General features: G+C 36.2%; 1 protein-coding gene across 1 annotated transcript in view; it reads left to right on the top strand.

Annotated features, from left to right (window-relative positions):
* LOC105475114 (angiogenic factor with G-patch and FHA domains 1) overlaps positions 1 to 17,946 on the top strand; it is a 32,273-nt gene extending 14,327 nt beyond the window's left edge. The window contains exons 7-14 of the mRNA XM_011730119.3: positions 907 to 1,018; positions 1,697 to 1,748; positions 5,383 to 5,484; positions 6,626 to 6,791; positions 8,189 to 8,271; positions 12,268 to 12,395; positions 14,364 to 14,463; positions 15,742 to 17,946. Of these exons, the coding sequence (XP_011728421.2) occupies positions 907 to 1,018; positions 1,697 to 1,748; positions 5,383 to 5,484; positions 6,626 to 6,791; positions 8,189 to 8,271; positions 12,268 to 12,395; positions 14,364 to 14,463; positions 15,742 to 15,942 (944 nt within the window). The 3' untranslated portion in view covers positions 15,943 to 17,946. The remainder of the gene's footprint in view (positions 1 to 906; positions 1,019 to 1,696; positions 1,749 to 5,382; positions 5,485 to 6,625; positions 6,792 to 8,188; positions 8,272 to 12,267; positions 12,396 to 14,363; positions 14,464 to 15,741) is intronic.
* Positions 17,947 to 21,234: the final 3,288 nt, after the last annotated feature.

The raw sequence follows: 21,234 nt of genomic DNA, 5'->3' as shown, positions 1-21,234 counted from the left end.
TTTACGTTCTATTAGCTATAAGTAATCTAGAGATGATTTATATCATACAGAAGGATGCACATAGGTTATATGCAAATATGATACCATTTATATAAGGACTTGAGCATCCATAGCTTTTTGGCATATGAGGAGGGATCTTGGAACTAATCCCCCACAGATACTGAGGGCCAACTGTGTAGTGTATGAGCTTATTTTGTTCTTTGGTTCTCAATGTCATTTCTTTTGCTTTTATTTTTAAATTTATTTTATTTATTTTTTATTTTATTTTATTTTTTGAGACAGAGTCTTGCTCTGTTGCCCAGGCTGGAGTGCAGTGGTGCGATCTCGGCTCACTGTAACCTCCGCCTCCTGGGTTCAAGTTATTCTCTTGTCTCAGCAAGAGACTCCCGAGTAGCTGGGACTACAGGCACACACTACCATGCCCAGCTAATTTTTGTATTTTTAGCAGAGACGGGGTTTCACCATGTTGGCCAGGCTGATCTCCAACTCCTGACCTCAGGTGATCCGCCCACATCGGCCTCCCAAAGTGCTGGGATTATAGGTGTGAGCCACTGTGCCTAGCCTTTTTTTTTTTTTTTTAAATGGACTCAATTTTTGTAACTTAAAATAATATAAAAATATTTGGGATATTTTCAGATTCCAAAACCTTAAAAAAGAAAGAGTTGATTATTTGATAACTGTGATAGATGGTACATATCCTGCAACCTTTATGTTGATCACTTTAATAACAGTGTTAAGCCTTACCCATTGCTATGTATTATACAGCAGAATTTAAGAAGTTTGTTTTAGTCAGAATTAAGATTTTTGACCAACACTTTTTTATTTTATGGATGCCGCCTAGTTATCCCTATGAAGTTCTTTTTCATAGTAGTTAAATTAATATTTACTCACTTCTTTCCTTGGCAGACGAAGACAAAATTTGGCCCCCATGTATTAGAGTAATTGTCATTAGATCACCTGTGTTGCAGACAGGATCACTCTTTATCATTACTGCTGTAAACCCTGCTACAATTGGAAGGTAAAACAGTTAATATTATTATATCATTCTTTCAATTATTTCAGAAAGGCTTTATTGAGAGCATGTATTTTTGTTTGTTTGTTTTTTGTTTTTGAGACAGAGTTGTGCTCTTTTGCCCAGGCTGGAGTTCAGTGGCACGGTCTCAGCTCATTGCAACCTCCGTATCCTGGGTTCAATCAATTCTCCTGCCTCAGCCTCCTGATTAGCTGGGATTACAGGCATGCACCACCACGCCCAGCTGATTTTTGTGTTTTTAGTGGAGTCGGGGGTTTCACCATGTTGGCCAGACTGGTCTCGAACTCCTGGCCTCAAGTGATCCACCCACCTTGGGCTCCCAAAGTGCTAGGATTACAGGCACATAAGCCACCACGCCTCACCATAAGTTAAGCATTATTCTATGTGCTGTGGATATAAAGAGGACTAATGCAAATCTCTACCCAAAGGAAGCACAGTCTGGGGGGAGAAAAAGACATGAGCAAATAATCACTGTGTGAAAGCACAGGAAGTCTAGAGTAGCAGTAAGGAAACTGGATAATCCATAACCAGGAGATTTACTGTTGATAGACATGTATTTTAACATTATCTATTCTTAAAAATCCTTTCCATGTCACTCTATAAGTGCTGCATTTATACAATATGCTTCAAAAATTATTAAAGACACTTTACTTCATTCTGCAGAGAAAAGGATATGGAGCATACTCTCCGAATCCCTGAAGTTGGTGTCAGTAAGGTAAGCTCTTTGATTTCTCAAATATAGTCCCCTAGATGTAAATTTTTATATTATTATTACAGTAGAAAGCTTAGGGGTTTTTCTCATTTAATAGGAAGGTTAATATACAGTGTAGTAATGGTAATGAAGGCAGTGCAGATTTGTTTATTTCAGTGCTTGAGAAAATAAAATTTTTTATCACAATTTGAATAAACAAAATTATGTTTATTTTTAAGAATCTGGACAAGAGTAGAAAACATATTACGTCTTAAAGTAGTACACATTTAATGAATATTTATTGAGTGAAATAAATAGGCTGTATTTTATGACAGTTAAAAATTGAATCTTACCTGGCTTCTGGCTACTTTAGGAGGTGGTTACTTTGAGCCAGAGGATTTTACAACCCAAGAATATATCCTATACCGCTCAGGGATCTTGTTTAAAACTTCCCCCAATTGATCATCTAATGGTTTCAGGAAAAAGAACAATTGAGTTTTCAAAACTAATAGAACAGAATTGCAACTCAAGTTATAAGTAGAAAATAACTAAAGGTTTAGCTCCTGATGCTCTTTATATATTTTTACTTTTTTTTTTTTTTTTGAGATAGGATTTCACTGTCGCCCGGGCTGGAGTACAGTGATGTGATCACGACTCACTGAAACCTCGACCTCCCAGGTTCAAGCAATCCTCCCGCCTCAGCCCCACGGGTAGCTGGGACTACAGGTGTACTCCACCATGCCCAGCTAATCTTTATGTATTTCATAGAGATGCGGTTTCGCCTGGAGGTTCCCTAGGCTGGTCTCGAACCCCTGGGCTCAAGTGATCCACTTGCCTCGGCCTCCCAAAGTGTTGGGATTACAGGCGTGAGCCACCACGTCTGGCCAAGGCTCTTTATATTTCTCTTTCCTATACTGTTTTCTCTCCTCTCTTATAGTTATCTTTTTTCCTTTTCTCTTTTTTTAACCTTCCATCGTTCCCATTTTGCTTTTATTTAATGGACCGTAATGTGGACCTAAAATAGATTTTATGTGATTTTTGTCTTTTTGGAATATAATTTCTCATTTTTAATTTGAAAGACCATTTACTTTCACTTTTTGGAGACTCATTCAGCAAGAGGAAAAAGTTCTCATAATTTTAATTCTAACCAGATTATCTTGCTTATTTGCTTTTTTACTATGACCTTGGGTCTCCTGCCTCCAAAAAAATAACACCTTATCTGTAACTTAAATAGCAAAGAGTTCCGAGATCCTTCCCCACTTTCCATCTAAACTATAGATAGTTCTATGGTGGCTTTCTTTTTTTTTTTTTGATATAGAGACAGGTTCTTAACTGTGTTGCCCAGGCTGGGATGCAGTGGCACGCACTACAGCCCCTGACACCTCCTGGGCTTAAGTGATCCTCCTGCCTCAGTTTCCTGAGTAGCTAGCACTATAGGCACACACCACCACACCAGGCTTCTGGTGGCATTTCTGTTTTTTCTTTCTTTCTTTTAAACTAGCATCCGTTGGTGGGGTGGATAATTAGTTGGTGAAGTCAGTTTGATAGCACATATAACATGTATCCAAATAGAAACTTCTAAAAAAGAAACTTAATGTTAGGGGGAAAAACAAGTATTTGACCACTAGATAGAAGACTTTCTGAGTTTAAAAAATGGTAAAAATTACAAAGGACAAAATAATTTTGCTCTTTGTATGTTAAGAAACCAGTTTAGAAGGCAGACTCGGACAGGCACAACAAATATGACACAATATACATTATTTATTTTTGAAAAGTTCACGCGAATTTTTGTTTTCAAACCCCACTGTGACACCAGTAGATAAGTGAGCAAAAGATACATCAGGCAATTCACAGTTAAGGAAATATCATGGTTCATATATGAAAAGCCATTCAGTCTTTCTAGTAATCTGAGAAATACAGATGAAGCCAAGGTGTCAATTTTCATTCATCATTTATTAAATATCACTCCTATTGGAAAAGTAATTTAGAACAGCTTTTTGAAATAGGGTTTTGCAGTATGGAAAGACTTATTCTAAACAATCCAGTTGGAAAAAAGTGTATAAAGGACTTAAAAAGAAAATTTACAGAAGAGGAAACTCAAATGACTAATAAATATTAAAAAGAGTTTTGGGGGTTGGGCACGGTGGCTTACGCCTGTAATCCCAGCACTTTGGGAGGCTGAGGCGGGCAGATAACGAGGTCAGGAGATTGAGACCATCCTGGCATACATGGAGAAACCCCATTTCTACTAAAAATACAAAAAGTTAGCCAAGTGTGGTGGCAGGTGCCTGTAGTCCCAGCTGCTCAGGAGGCTGAGGCAGGAGAGTGGTGTGAACCTGGGAGGTGGAGCTTGCAGTGAGTCAAGATGGCGCCACTGCACTCCAGCATGGGTGACAGAATGAAATTCCGTCTCAGAAAAGAGTTTTGGTACTAATCAGGGAAATGCAAGTTAAAATCACAATGATAAAGCAATTTCACACCTCTTAGGCTAGCAAAAATTAAACATTTTGGCAATGTCAAGTTTTTGTTTAGTATACATAGAGCAACGAAGATTTTCACAGACTGCTGGTGGGAGTATGAATTGATACAACCACTTTGGAAAAACAGTTATCTAGTAAAGTTTAAGATTTGCTTATATTATGATTTAGCAATTCCATTCCTAGGTGTGTACTCCAGAGAAACACTTGCATTTTGCACACAAATAGATTGCAGGTACAAGAAGATTTATAGTAATATTTAAAAAAAATAGTAAAACCTTGGAAAAAACCCCTGAATGTCCATTTTCAGAAGGATGGATGGATAGATTGTGGTATATCCACACAATGGATTACCATTCAGCAAAATGAATGAACGACAGCTCTGTAACTGTGTAACAACTGGATGAACCTCATGACTTAACGTTAAAGAAGCAAAATAAGAGGAATAGATAAAGTGCTATGGAAAAAGGAGGGAAAGATTAGTCCTAACTATTGAAGATCCTGGAAACTTCTCTGAGAGGTTGGCCGTGGGTGTTTCAAATCACATTTTGTATTAAAAATTTTTGGCCAGGTGTGGTGGCTCATGCCTGTAATCCCAGCACTTTGGGAGGCCAAGGCGGGAGGATCACTTGAACTCAGGAGTTCAAGACCAACCTGGGCAACATGGTGAAACCCCGTCTCTACAAAAAATACAAAAAATAACCAGGTATGGTGGCACACACCTGTCGTGCCAGCTACTCAGGAAGCTGAGGTGGGAGGATTGCCTAAGCCCAGGAGGTCAGGGCTGCAGGAAGCCGTGATCACACCACTGCAGTGTAGCCTGGGTGACAGAGTGAGACTCTGTCTCCAAAAAAAAAAAAAAAAAGGAGTTTTTAATGATATGGACAAATACTTACATTAGGTCAAAATTTTTCAAATTATCATCTCTAGTACAAAAAGAGAAAAAGTAGGACATATTCTAAATTTTTCATGGTAGTTAAAGGTAGAATTATAGATGACATTTTCTTCTATAGCCTCTGTTTCTACCAGAAGCATATAATAGTTTGTGTTTCTAAAAAAGTGTTAAGTATAATAAAATGTAAATTATCAAAGACTCAAGTTAACGTCATCATATCATACAGAAATTGTCCATAGTTTTGAAAAGTGTAGTAATTAATAATTGCTTGATTTTATTTTCTAAGTTTCATGCAGAAATTTATTTTGACCATGACTTACAAAGTTATGTCCTTGTGGATCAAGGCAGTCAAAATGGCACAGTTGTTAATGGAAAACAGATTCTTCAGGTGAGTGTATATGTATTAATTAGTTACCTGCACATTATTTTAAAACTGAATTTTTTTTATTTCTGAAGGCCATAATCTTTATCATTTGGTTCAGAGTAAAGCCCAAATGTGTTAGTCGGAAAGAAATTTCCAGAAAGGCTGAAAAAAGAATATAATCAGTGGGTCTTCCTTGGCTGTTGAGTTTTGACTTCTAATTGTGTATCTGTGCCTTATTTTCAGTTATGAATCCATTGTAAAGCTATTCAGAGTAAGTGTGTAAATGTCTCAATAACAACTTTGAAGGTCCTCCTTTTTTTTTTATTGTCTTAATGGAAATGCTGCTAAATTGAAAACTTCTTAAAGGCAAAAGCTATGTCTATTCAGTTAACACTTACATCCTCAGCATGTAACAAACTATTTGGCATATAATAAGAAAATATAGGGGCTGGACGCGATGGTTCATACCTGTAATCCCAGCACTTTGGGAGCCTGAGGCCAGTGGATCATCTGAGGTTAGGAGTTCAAGACAAGCCTGGCCAACACGGTGAAACTCCATCTCTACTAAAAATACAAAAATTAGCTGGGCTTGGTGATGTGTGCCTGTTATCCCAGCTACTTGGGATGCTGAGGCAGGAGAATCGTTTGCACCAGGGAGGCGGAGGTTGCAGTGAGCCGAGATCATGCCACTGCACTCCAGCCTGGGCTATGAGGTGAAACTGTCTCAAAAAAAAGAAAAAGAAAAGATAGGGAAGGAGGGAGGCCTTATTCTTAGTCTGTAAGAGTAAAAATGGAAATAAAACTGAGTTATCAAGAGAGAAGAAAAGGGAGATGTGATGCATTTATCCCATTCTCTTAACACTTCATCTTTTTTTACTATGATGATTATATGTTTTGGTAATAGATTGAAGTCTAGAATTGGATATTTCTGATTGGATAGCGAGATTGGTGGGTTTGACAAATTGCTCAGTTCAGCTGTCTTCATCTCCACTAGTAGAACTTTTTTTTATGCGTCATCAAGTTGGGGAAGTGTGTTTGTGTCTATTTCATTTACAGCTATTTTAAATATATTTTTAAAATTGTAATCAGACATTACTTACAATAGATGTAAGGTAACCATATGTGATTGTTTTGATTTCTGTTTTGTAAAATGTTTCCCCTCTAGCCGAAAACTAAATGTGACCCTTATGTACTTGAGCATGGAGATGAAGTGAAAATTGGAGAAACTGTCTTATCCTTTCACATTCACCCTGGCAGTGATACCTGTGATGGCTGTGAACCAGGGCAGGTTAGAGCCCACCTTCGCCTTGATAAGAAAGATGAATCTTTTGGTATGTGAAACAGATTAAATGTGGCCGTGATAACGTTCTCTTTCATTACCTAAGTGTTCTAAAAAATACCAGTCAGCTACTGGCTACGTGTCTAATTGATATGATACTGCATTGAGAGATATTTATACAAAGCTATTGGTCTTGTATCCAGTTGATGTAATAATAGATTGAGATATATTTCAGTAAATATTACCAAATGAGACTAAGAAATGACATATATTTGGAATTTGAGACCTAGGCTAATAGATTATAATTGTAGTTGATTTTTCTGTGTAATAATTTAGCTTCATGATATGTAGCATTGGTCTGCTTTCTGACCAGGAAAGAGATTGATTAGCTCTGTTTCTTCTAATCCAGTTTAGTAGGCTTTTGAGTCAGACTGTAGTGGTAGTCGAATGTCCTTAGGAGCAGTTGTGATTGAAAAATTGGTAAGAGAGTAAATTTTAAGTGTTCTCATCATACACAAAAAAGTGATAAGTACACGAGGTAGTAATGGATATGTTAATGAGGTTGATTTAGCCAGTTCACAATGTATACATATATCAAAAATCATGTTGTACACCATATATACACTTTTAATTTATCAATTAAAATAATTTAAAAAGTAATGACAATAAAGTAATAATTTAATAAAGATTGGTTTCCTTTTGACATGTATGTATTGATGTAAAAAAGTCATCCACAGTTGAACTCTGTCATGTAATATTAACATAGGAAATAATAGGCCAAGGCATTAAGGGTTGTTGATTGATATGTTTTCTGTCCTATTGATAGCTCATGCTGTATATTGTCTATGTACCATTATTTTTTATAATGGCACTGTAGGATATTACTGTTGTGCTTTCATCCCATCCATCTAAAGCTCTTAAAATTTAAATAGATGCTTTGAACTAGTAAGAGATCATCTTTTTTGACATAAATTTTCCCCCAAATGCCAAGTATGCATGTTCATTGTTTATTTTTTGTTTTCTGATACTAATTTGAAAATGAGTATGTTGCATTACACAGTAACATGAATTTTGGTTTCTCTGACTTTTATTTTGCTTATGGCTATGTTCCTTTGCAAAATTTACTTAATATTTCTGCATTTGAGATTGTGTTACAATAATCATATTGAAAAATCAAAATGTTCATTGTTCATTTTGGTATCTATACTGTAAGATTCCTATTATGTGTAGTTTTTGCTTTACTTCTCAAGTAGGTTTAGTTACCAAAATGCTGAAAGGACATCATCACAACCCTTTTATCCTTTATATTAATGTTTATTTCAACTTCTGGTTAATCGGAATGGTTACTAACGGGTTATATTAGTTTTTTATTAATTAAATAGCATTAGTTTTAATTTTCTACAAAATCAGGTTTAGTGGCTTTTTTTAACCAAACTTTTTTTCTTTCAGTTGGTCCAACACTAAGTAAGGAGGAAAAAGAGTTGGAAAGAAGAAAAGAATTAAAGAAAATACGAGTAAAATATGGTTTACAGGTGAGGATGTTAAATATTGTTTCATTTGTTAAGCTGTATATCTGGTTTTCAGTAAAAATGTCTTTAAATATGCTGAGTACATTTTATATATAAATAGTTGTGTAGTATGATTTTGTGATTTCTGTTAGTTTAGTGTTCTGGTATTCATAATCTAAAAACTACTGAAGTTGGAGTAGAAAAATGATAATAGCCTACATTTGAATATACATTTCTGGTTTTCAGAAAACTTGCATTAAGATGCCTTGACATAACTAGACATGGTAGTGTCTGTAGTTTGTAGTCCCTGGTACTTGGGAGGCTGAGGCAAGAGGATCACTTGCAGTGAGCTGTGATTGCACTTACGAATAGGCTTTGCACTCCAGCCTGGGCAATATAGCAAGATCTTATCTCTGCAAAAAAGATGACATTGATTGAACAACATAGTTGGAGAACTAATACGACCTGATTTAAAGACTTATTATAATTAAACTACAGTGATTAAGGTAGTATCATATTGGCATAAAGATAAATAGATGGATGGAACAAAATAGTCCAGCAGTAGATCCGTATATATGTGTGGACAGTTAATTTTTGATAAAGGTGTGAAGGCAGTTTGGTGGAGAAAGAGTGGTCTTTTTTTTTTTTTTTTTTTTTTTTTGAGACAGAGTCTTATTCTGTCACCCAGGCTGGAAGCGTGCAGTGGCACAATCTCAGCTCACTGCTACCTCTGTCTCCTGGATTCAAGTAATTCTCCTGCCTCAGCCTCCCAAGTAGCTGTGATTGCAGGTGCCTGCCACCATGCCCGGCTAATTTTTGTATTTTTAGTAGAGACGAGGTTCACCACATTGGGCAGACTGGTCTCGAACTCCTGACCTCAGGTGATCCGCCCACCTTCGCCTCCCAAAGTGCTGGGATTAAAGGCATGCACCACTGTGCCCGGCCAAGAGTGGTCTTTTTCAACAAATGGTGGTAGAATAATTGGATGGCCTTACCAAAAAAAACAGCAGACAAAAAGAATATTGATCCATACCTTGAACAATCTATAAAAATGATCCAAAAATGGATCATAGATATAAAAATAAAACCTAAAAACTTTAAAACTTCTAGAAACTTTTTTTTTAAAGGCAAAGATTCTAACACCAAAAGCACAATCCTTAAGAACAACTTGATAATCTGTATTTCTTCAAAATTAAAAATTTATGTTTTTCCAAAGACACTATTAAGAGAGTGAAAAGACAAGCCATAGACTGGAGAAAATATTTGCAAATCATGTATCTGGTCAAAGACTTCTATATCTAGAATATACAAAAAACTTTCAAAACTTAATAAGAAGAAGACACCTCAGTTAAAAAATGGGCCAAAGATTTGAATAGATACTTCACCAGAGAAGGTATGCTGATGGCAAATAAACACCCGAAAAAATGTTCAGTGTCATCAGTCTTTAAGGAAATGAAAATTAAAACCACAATGAGATACCACTACAAATCTGTTAGAATGCCTAAAATTTTCAAAACTGACTGTAACAGGTATTGTAAGGGTTGTGGAGGAACTAGAAATCTCATACACTGCTGGTGGGAATGTAAAATGGTGCAGTTGCTTGGTAGTTTCTAAAAATTTAACATACACCTATTTTACAATTCAGCTATTCTACTCTAAGACATTTAACCAAGATAAATGCAAGCATATGTGCATAAAAAGACCAGTAAGCAAATGTTCATTGCTTTTTTTTTTGAATAACCAAAAACTGAGAAGAACTCAAATGTCCATCATATATGGATAAGCAAACTATGGTGTATCTATATGGTGAAAATACTACTTAGCAATAAAAAAGCAGGAACTAGTAATATAGGCCACAACCTACCTGGATGAATCTCAAAATAGTTATGTTGAGTGAAGCCAAATAAAACACGTATATGTGCTGCCACTTGTGGAACAGTTTCACTATTCACTGATTTCCAGCTTGTCTGAGGTCAGTGAGATAGAACACACTCTCATACAAGTTACATGAAGCAAGCTTATGACTTACAAATAGGCAACAAGGGACGACAGAAGCCTGGGATTTATTGTGAAACCACCCCCCAAAGGTCAGAAAGCTGCCTTGTGGGTGAATGGAGCCTCAACTTTGTATGTCCTACTTGCACAGCAGTTGAGGGACCCTGGAAAGCAGCCCACCTTGGGTTATGTACCTCAGGGTCGTTTGACTCACTGGGCTACAATGTTGAAGGATATCCTGTTTCCAGGTGGGGACTGGAACAGCCTGGACTGTTTCAGCCAATCCCTCCTTACCTCAGGATGTTGCATTCCCAGCACATTCTGGTTGGTGTTGAGAACTACCAACAAGAAAGTGGAAAGAACTGTTCTGCACCATTTATATAAACTTCTAGGAAAGCAAACTAATGTATTGTGACAGAAGGAAGAAGAGTGATTGCTTAGACAAGGTTGATGCTACACAGGGAAGGTCTGGAGAGTTGGATTACAAAGAGAGACAAGGACACTTTTGGGAGAGATGGGTTTGTTTATTATCTTGCTTATGGTGATAGTTTCATAGGTCCATAAATCTCAAAAGCATCTCATTGTACACTAGCTATGTATGATTTATTTATATTAATTATACCTCAATAAAGGTTTTTTTAAAAAAAGTTACCGCTTAATCCTGTAAATAGACCAGGGAGGCAATTAATTAATGTTTCTAGTTTACTTTTGAGAAACTAAACCTTAGTAGCCCAGCTATTAAATGGTAGAGCTAGATGTAGAATCTAGGTCTTAAGTATATTTGTGCTGAATTTTTACACTTCATGAAGATATGGAAAAAGAAGTTGCTGCCAAAATAACATATTTTTCTGTCAAATTGTGTTTTTTTTTGTTGTTGCTGTTTCACTAAGGTAGAGAAATCGTAGAAAAAAACAAGATAGGCCAATTTTGGGGGAAAATAGAAGACATTTAAGGAGAGAATAAAATTGTTTTCTCAAAAATTTTAGCTCAATTTCTTTATTGTCTTCTGGGGGAAGAACTTACTAGGATAGGTAGTTCTATATTTTTCTTCTCTTTTTAAAAGCAAAATTAATTAAAAGCTTCTGTCGTACCTTCGTTGAGTTGCTGTCCAGTCCCTAGCATCTCTCTGGATGAGTATCATACTTTTTATATAAAGATCAGCAAGTTATAACAAAGGGAAAGGGAAGGCTTCTATGAATGCTGAATTGACTACCCCTTCTTTGTGCCACCACCACACCTTGTGTATACCTTTATCGAACCACTCATACTGTAATAGGCCAAAGGTTATGCACATCTTCCTTCTGGCATTTCATAACCTAGCATGGAGCTTGACATACTCTTTATCCAGTGAATGTTTGTTAAGTGACTAATTAGTCACTTAAATGGAGCTTTATTGAAGTAAAAAACTATTATTGCCAGGTTAAATGGGTTTTTTAAAAGTCTCTACATGTCTCCCTTCCAAGAAACAGTATCGAACTGCTGTAGGTCCCTTGGAACTTTCAGTTTCTTAGAGAAAAGGGGAGATAGATTTTTTCCCAAACCCCAGGGATTCTGTATTTTTCTTCAAATACTAGTCGTTCGTATGACGAGAACGCAGCATTGAGTCAGAATATACTATATTTTCACCGTATCATCTTCTTATGTATATGTATGTTGTGGCATAACTTGAAATAATATAAACATTTTAAAGGGGATAGAATAAAAGTAGCATATCTAATATGATAATTTATTCATATCTTTTTTTTTATAACTTTAATATAAATCAAATAGAGATGGGAGTCTTGCTATATTGCTCACACTGGTTCAAACTCCTGACCTCTAGCTATCCTCTTGCCTTAGCTTCCCAGAGTGCTAGGATTATAGGCATGAGCCACCATACCCGGCAATTTCTTCATATCATAGCTTGTTTTATTTTATTGTTTATAGAGGCCACATTGAACCATATTCGTTAAGTAAGGCACATGTACAGAAATTGTCTTATTTATCAGCTTTCTCTTCCTCAATGAATATTTTGTGTTTAATAAGAATACAGAATACGAAGATGAAAAGACATTGAAGAATCCAAAATATAAAGATAGAGCTGGAAAACGTAGGGAGCAGATTGGAAGTGAAGGAACTTTCCAAAGAGATGATGCTCCTGCATCTGTTCATTCGTAAGTTTTGAATTACAGTGGCTCGAAACATCCTTTGTTCATAATCACATTCATAGGGTGGTCTGATGTTCAGGGCTATATATCCTGATAGGTGGCCTATTTATTTATTTATGAGATGGAGTCTTGCTCTGTCGCCCAGGCTGGAGTGCAGTGGTGTGATCTCAGCTCACTGCAACCTCCGTCTCCTGGGTTCAAGCAGTTCTCCTGCCTCAGCCTCCTGAGTAGCTGGGATTAGAGTTGCGTGCCATCACGCCCAGCTAATTTTTGTGTTTTTAGCAGAGGCAGGGTTTCACCATGTTGTTGGCCAGGCTGGTCTTGAACTCCTGACCTCATGATCCACCCGCCTTGGCCTCCCAAAGTGTTTAGATTACAGGCGTGAGCTACCACGCCTGGCCGATAAGTGGCCTTAAAATGAATGCTTTAACAACAAAATGGAGACACTAAGTCTATTTATACTTTCCACTAATCTTAGAATTCCATTATCCCCTAAAAAATTGCTGAGCATATACATGAGTACCTGTACTTAAACACACGTATATGTATGTTAACAGTCTAGCCACACAGTTGAGTGTATATGCTTTTATATGCTAGATATCTAGAAGCCTAGACTGGTAAGAACTTGGTATGGACTAGTATTTTTTAATAATTATTTTAATACTCAAATACTTCTGTTCTTAATGACCGTGAAATATAATTTTTCTTATTTATTTTTCTCTGATTCAGTTTTCTCTTGGCAAAGTAGTTTGGATAAAAATGAAAACAGGTGATTTTTGAGGCCTACAATATGACCATATTTCTGCATTTAATCAAATATTAGCTACATTTTTTTCCTCAGAATATAAATTTTGAGTTTAGTTAAAATTTAAATTTTTCATATAGAACTAATAACTAATTATAAAGTTTTGATTCAGTATCATATTGCATTGATGCTAAGAGTTTTATGGTTACAAATGGCAACAATTTTCTCTTGATGGTACATAAAATAATGGTGTACCTTAGAGTTGATGGAGTTTGATCCATTACCAACATTTTATTTAATGAAATACAGGATTACAAAACAGGTACACTAAGCAACATGACACTTTTTTTTTTAAGTTTAATATTTAAAATATAATCTTGGAGAATATAAAGAGTGCATTCAAATTAAATAAGATAAATTTAAAATAAAACACATTGGTTTGACATTGCTTGGTTATTAATTGAAGGGCTAACAGCATATTTTGTGGAACTGAAAAGATATAATAGAACATAAAATACTCTTGAATTAGCAGAGTATAGAATCATAGGACAAAATGCAAACAGTGATTAAGAAGTTTTATTTCATTTGAACTTCTTAATATATAACATATACAGAAAAGAACACAGATTATAAGTATATAGCTCAGTGATACATCATAAAAATCATAAAATTAACGTATTGCAGAATACACATTTCTTGGACAAGAAATAGAAAATTATCAGTAACCCCAGAAGCTTATTCTCCCTGTGCCTTGCCTAATCACTGTCCTGCTCTCCTCCTCAAAGGTAATCACCATCCTGACAGCAATAGATTAATTTCACTTATTTTAAAATTTTAAAGAAATGGAACAATTCAATATTTATTTTGTGTCTATATTCTTTTTGTTCCACATTATTTTGTTATGTATGGTTTATTTTTATTACTGAATAATATTCTACTGTATGACTGTACCACAATTTATCCATTTTAATCATTGCCAGACATCTGGATTGTTTCTGATTTGTTGCTATTAGATTTGCTGGAAGAACATTGTTGTATGTGTCTTTTGGTGCACATGCTTTTCTAAGTAGGACATGTACCAGTGGAATTTGTGTGTCTTCAACTTTGTTAGGTAATGCCAAGCGGTTTTCTAAAGTAGTTGTACCAATTACTTTTAATTCATGAATTTGTTATAAATGTGACCTAAAAGATCTTTTATCAATCAACTATCATTTTAATATTCCTTAAAGTGAAATTACTGATAGCAACAAAGGTCGGAAGATGTTGGAGAAGATGGGTTGGAAGAAAGGAGAGGGCTTGGGGAAGGATGGTGGAGGAATGAAAACTCCGGTAAGACTTGCATTTTCTTGTATTCATTTATTCCTAGAGCAGATATTTACTGTGTACATTAATGTGCCAAACATTGCCTTAAGTGTTAAGAATATAGTAGAAAGCAAAAGCAGACATGATTACTGCCTTTGGGGCATTCACAATTACCAGATATATACATGTGCTTTGTTTTGTGTTTTATATTTTTAGAAAGCCTCTTTTTGAGTTTTTTTTTTTCCTACATTAAAGCTAGGGTAAAAAGTGCTGTTTCCTGAGCCAAAGGTTCTTCTGTGTTTTAGAGTCATTTTTAATAACTGTCATAATGTGCCTGGTGCTGAGCACTCAAGAACAATCACAGTGTTAGTTTACAAACAGGTGGATTCTGTGTGAGCTGAAAAGTCTGTTAGGTTCAAGAATCAGAGCATGTTAACATGGAATATAGAGAATAATGTCTGGAAAACGACATAGTGGTTTAATTAATGGTCCCATTCCCATTGTTCATAGGAGGTTTGGGTTATCTTTCACACAAACCTTAAGAAGTAACCTGACTGTAGAACTTTCTGGATAATGACTTAGTACCTAAAGAAATAATAGATGGATCAGTGTGAGTATATTCCAGCTTTCTCATTTTTTTTGAGTTACAGTGGAAAGAACTAGGATTTTGTAGTCAGACCTAGGTTAGAATATGTGCTCTGTCATTTACTAGCTATGTGGCTTTGGGCAAGTTTGGACTTTAGTTTTCTTATGAAAAAATGGGGATAAGAATTCTTTTTCAGGGTTATCTTGAAGATAAAGCCCCTAAGCATTGTACCTTACATTAGGCACTCAGTAAATGTTAGCTTTGAATGTTCTTAAAATATTGAGAAGTGCTCCCCTCCTGTTATGAAAATAAACAATCAGATTCTTTTTATGGTTATTAATGTTTAACCTGCTTGTTCCACTTACTTAGGTAAGGATAGGACAGTGGGTTTAAACATATCCATTGCCTTTATTTCTGTTGAGGGTGGAATGACATACTCTGCAGCATCTAAATGAAGTTTGGTGATTGCTAGTTAAGGAGCACTCTATTTTCTGTAAAGTAGGCTGTACTTATTGACAGGCAAGACAACATAGAAAAATGAGTGTAAGTTCCATGTATAAAAGTATATATATTCCTGCATGTATTAGATGCATTTGACAGGTTTTTCTTTTGCATCAATCTGTAATAAATCAAAAAATTATAGAGTCCTAAGTTGGACACAGCAGATTTCAATGTGTTTAGACTCTAAAATAAGTCCTCTGCTCAACTTTTGGTAACAGATCCAGCTTCAGCTTCGGCGAACACATGCAGGCTTGGGGACAGGCAAACCATCCTCAATTGAAGATGTTCACCTTCTCCAAAACAAGAACAAAAAAAACTGGGACAAAGCACGAGAGCGGTTTACTGAAAACTTCCCAGAAACTAAGCCTCAAAAAGATGACCCAGGGACCATGCCTTGGGTAAAAGGGACTTTAGAGTGAAGGTTAATCATAGAAGAAAACTCTAGCTTTTTTAAAAATAGAATTTGGAAACTCTTATTTTTTCTCCCCAAAAGAATCAGCAGCACGGGGGAACTGTGTCACAGTTTACCTCTTCCTGATTCAGAAATGTGTATGGTTTGCAGCTTTTAAAAACCATTTTTTAAAAACCAATAAATAGTGACTGAACCAATTTATGCAGTAAATAGACTAAAGTTCACAGGGCACGGATGAGTTTATCCAACTTCGTTATTTTATCTTGTCATTTACAACATCCATATAAGCAACTAGCCATATACGCAAAATTCATATAACTACTGACTTAAATGTACATCTATCTGTTCTTGTCTCCATATATTCATGTAAGATGCACAACAAAAGAAACATCAAAAGTTTATAAAAATAAATCTGACTATATGCATCCTCATTTATGCCCTTTAGAACCTAGATTAAAAATGTTGAGAAGACATGGGTAGTGGCGCATACATTTTGTTATCCTTGAAATAAATAGCCTAAGTCATATTATTGAAGAACTAATGAACAGGTAACATGTTGTAGAAAATTAGCCTTTCATTGTTTTCTTCTGTGAAGAATCTGTTGCTATGTACTATATATTCAGCATTTATATTTGGTTTGTTTCATAGCTAATGAGGTATTTAGATATGAACAACTGAATACATATTGAAATAGTGTGCTGGCATTTGTAGTTTTGATAAAGACCATTGCAGGCAATGGAATTGTGCCAGAGAAATCTGATTTCTAGTACAAAAGGAATACTTAGCCAGGGCCTCAAGCTCAAGATACTTACTGAAAACGTCCTCAATTGCAATAAAAACATTATAACATGAAAAAGAGTGGTTTGTTGAACCAGTGATTTAAATGTATTGATCTGCTTTGCCAGAATTTTCTAGTTTAAATTGGCAGAATTATAACAAAGGGGAGCCTCAAATATTAGACAATTGCAGTGCGGCTTTCTGGGTGCAGGTGTCACTGCTCTGCCACCTATCACTGTTCTGTTCAGTTTTTCTCTTGGGTGTTTGCTGGGAAGTTAACACTGGAACTGACCCTTTTCTGGCAGTGAATGTAAGCTCTAGCTCCCCCATCTACTATAAAGAAATGTCTTCAAGATGTAGAAATAAGGAATATTCTGAAAATAAAAATTATACAGTAGTAAAGGTAATTCAGAAAGAAAAAGCTACCTGTTAGAATTTCCAGTCTAAATGGCACAGGGTAGTTAGGGAGAAAGGGGGATGGAGAAAAAGAAACTATGACTAAAGATGAGAGGTATGAACGAGTTGTCAAGTTCCTATGGGCTTAAGCTAGGACAATCAGGCCCTAAACTCCAAATTTGGATAAAATATCTCTTTGCATTCCTCTTGGCCACGTGCATAGTCTGACACATATGTATGTACAATTAGACTTGCAGGCTGCAGGAGTGCCCTGCATTGTTTTCTTTTAATTAGAAATAAAAAGTATTAGTCTAAATGTGGTTCTGGTGCTGGTGCCCTGTTTATACATAACAATATAGGACACCCCCAAATAGGTTTTGCTTCTGGTGAATCTTGGTCATTGGGTTAGTATATGACTGTCTATAATGTTTTCCATTTGTATTATTATATTGGGGAAAACATTTTTTATCATTTTCTATTAAGAAAATGGAAAACTTAAATATGGTGTTGAAAATGGAAATACATGTGATATTTGCATTATTAAACCCTTTTGCAGATCTAAAGTCTCAGGGTTCCACTATTAGTGGTTAAAGTATTGAATAATGTCTGGGTCTACTTCCATCTGTAAAATAAGAATATTTGTCTCACTTGTCTGTCGTGAATAGCAAATGAGAAAATGTATATAAAAGCACTTTGCAAATTGTAAAAGTAGTACAGATGTGAGCTTCTATTTGTTTAGAAGCATAAATGGGAATTATGTACAGTTTGAATTATGCATAAATTTTTTGTCTAATTTTAAATATTTGTTTAATCACACAATACATTTTCTAACTGAGTAGCTTTTAAGTATGTATTTTAAGTGGAGCTGCAAGTTCCTGAATTTTGAGAAATCTAACATCTAATATTTTTGCCAGAACATGAGAAGCTGGCAAAGTTGAAAACAGAAGAAGCCTTCAACATTAAAGTAAAATAGAAATTTTTTCCAGTATTAAATAGAGGAAGCACTCTCATCGTCAAAGAGAAACTTTTTTCTGCTTTTGAAACAAGTATTACTTCTGATGTTTCATTTTTATCCTGAATTTATAGAAAGTAATGGTTTACGCAAATCAAAAACCTTCTGACTTTTCATAGAAAGATTATTTTTTATTTTTTGTGATTTTTATTTTTATTTATTTATTTTTTTGAGACAGAGTCTTGCTCTGTTGCCCAGACTAGAATGCAGTGGTTCTATCTTGGTTCACTGCAGCCTCAACCTCCTGGGTTCAAGCGATTTTCGTGCCTCAGCCTCCCAGGTAGCTGGATTACAGGTGCATGCCAACATGCCTGGCTAATGTTTATATTTTTAGTAGAGATGGGGTTTCACCATGTTGGCCAGGCTGGACTCCAACTCCTGACCTCAGGTGATCTCCCTGCCTCGGCCTCCCAAAGTGCTGGGATTACAGGCGTGTGTGAGCCACCATACCTATCCAAAAGATTATTTCTTAATTTGACATATTTTTAAAGAGCAGGCAAAGAAGATAGAAATCTCAAACAAGGGAAAGCAAGAGACATTGGAGATTGCATACAAAGGCCATTCTGTAAAGTTGCAGGACTGAGGGATGTCCTTGGCAGGGGGCCAGAAAGCACTTGTGGACCCCAAACCCAAAGGCAGTCTCAGGAATAGTTGAAAGTGTTTTCCCCACCATCTTGTTGTAAGTGTGCTTCTTTTAGTAGGGTATAACTTATATTTCTGCTCTGAATCTTTGATTCAAACATTTCATTTTACTTTTTCAGCCTTTAAAGTGGAAATGCATTTTGATTCTTTAAAATGAGGCAGTGGTTACTTATGTTTCTGTGTGTTTCAGGGCCCAGGCTGTCTCTTCTGCTTTTCTGTTTTACTAATCTTAGTGTTGGCTTATAGCCTTGTAGTTGCAAAATGGCTTTTGAAACTTTAGACATCATATTTGTACCTAAAGCAAGAAGAAAGAGGAAAGAGCAGAGTGTAGTGTTAGGTCTCTTTTTTTAGGAAAACAATAGCTTACTCAGAAGCTGACTTCTTGGGGTCATTAGCCAGAACCGGATAGCATGGCTACCCATAGAAGAGATGCTATAAAAGTAGCCAACAAGATGGTCACATTTGGCTTAAGCCAGTCATGAACCATCACCTGCAGCTGAGAATGTTGCCATTGGAATGAAATACATTCAGTGAACCAAGCAGAAGGGGGCAGTGGATGTTGAATGGGGCAGGTAGGTAACTGTGCTAGATAACGTACCTGTCCATCAGTGGGGACTAGGGGTTGCTTAAATTGTGATGCATCCCTACTATGTAATACTTTCTAGCCATTCAAATGAATAGGATAGAACTGTGTATACCCTAGTATAGAAGAATATCTTACAAAGCAGATTGTAGCAAAGTATATATGGCATAATCCCATTTTTATTTTTAAATTACAAAGGTACATATTGAGTTGCTGATTACCCAGAGTGAGCAAACTTTCACATTTTATTATTTCTTTACTTGAACTTTAAAAAAGTAAACAGGTGTGTGGTTAATGTGTATGTATATACACGTTTGTGCTAAGAATTTACCCAGAAGTGGGTAAATTTGTGGTTAAGCCTTCATGGCTCAAACCCAGGCGTTTTTCTCACATGTATACCCAGTTTCACTTACCATCTATAAACTCATGACTTCTCTCTGTCTTAGGATATTGATTCTGAGCTTATGACTTACATATCCACCTCAGAGTCATTTTAAATGCAGCTCCAAGACTAACTCCATAATCTTCTCCAAACCTAGTCTCTTCTAGTTTACTCTCTCCAGCTGGTAACACCATCCATCCAGTTGCGTGAGCCAGAAGCCTAAGTCAGCCTCTGTTTCACAACCACCAGCTTTTCTCCCCTTTGTCTGTTTCCAGTATATTAGTTCACCGTCACCACTCACCAAAATTATTCTGAGGGCTTCCTAACTGGTCTTCCTGCAGGCATTCTTTCCTCCATCTTCCACACTGCAGATAACTTCCATCTCATCGTCTCTTGTTTGGCTTCCCATTAATTTGAGGCCATAAAACAAACTCCAGGCCCATAAGACCCTAAAGGATCTGGCCACTGCCAGCTTTCCTAGTCTCATCTTGTGTCACTTTCCTACTTGTTCGTTGGGTCCTAGCATGCTGGCCCTGAAAAGTTTGTCAAACACAGCTGCCTTCTCTCATCACAGAGGCTCTTAACATTGTATTATATGTGGAATGCTCTTCCTCCCTCATTTTACAGAGTTAATTCTTACATAGTCTTTAGGTCTGCTGATTGAATCTTCAGGAATGCCTCCTTTGAAGCCCTGGACTAGATAAATTGCCTTTGATACGTGTTTTGAAAAACCATTTCTTTCATTTAGACCACTTAGCTTGGTTCTCGGTTATATATTAGTGTGGTTAGTGTAATATTTGTCTGTTTCTCCAGATTCTTAAGTGCCATGTAAGCAGGACCTTGGGTATGCTTACTGTTGCATCCCTAGAGCCTAGCACCACATCTGGTTTATACAACCATAGGCACCGAAGCAAACAATGGGTAACTGCAAGAGGCTTGATGGAGTTTTATCAAGCTGTGACTGAAGAAACATGGGAACTGAGGCTACATAGAGGATCTACAACAATGGCTTTCAAACTATTTTGATGATGATCTACAATATGAATACAGTTTGTATTACAATTCAGTACACAAGCATGTTCATAGCATATGTAGCATAGATTTTGTATACCAGTACTTTGCCATAGGCTCATGTAGTACACTCTTGTTTTCCACATCATGGATTGCATCCACTAAATTGCTTTCATAACGCACTAATGCGCTGTGTCCTACAATTAGATTTTCAAACCTTTTCAAAGAACCCACTGCGTTGCTTTAGGAGCTGCAGCTGTGTGAGTCTGTTTGTGTGATGAGGTGGGGAGAGTTTCAGATGCCAAACTGGTGACTCCAGTTCTCAGGCTCATTAACTACAATAGGTCTGGTTTGCAGTTCAAGCTTCTAGATAGGTTTGATTGCATAACATAGAAGGGGTGAACAAAACTGAGCCTCTTACCTGTAGCCAAAACTGCATATTGTGTTAAGAAATTTACACAATTAAGAAATGAAGGATTTTATCTCTGAGACAATG

This window comes from Macaca nemestrina, chromosome 6, assembly GCF_043159975.1.
Source record: "Macaca nemestrina isolate mMacNem1 chromosome 6, mMacNem.hap1, whole genome shotgun sequence".
Classification (NCBI taxonomy): Eukaryota; Metazoa; Chordata; class Mammalia; order Primates; family Cercopithecidae; genus Macaca; species Macaca nemestrina.
This window is presented reverse-complemented; position numbering and strand designations above follow the sequence as displayed.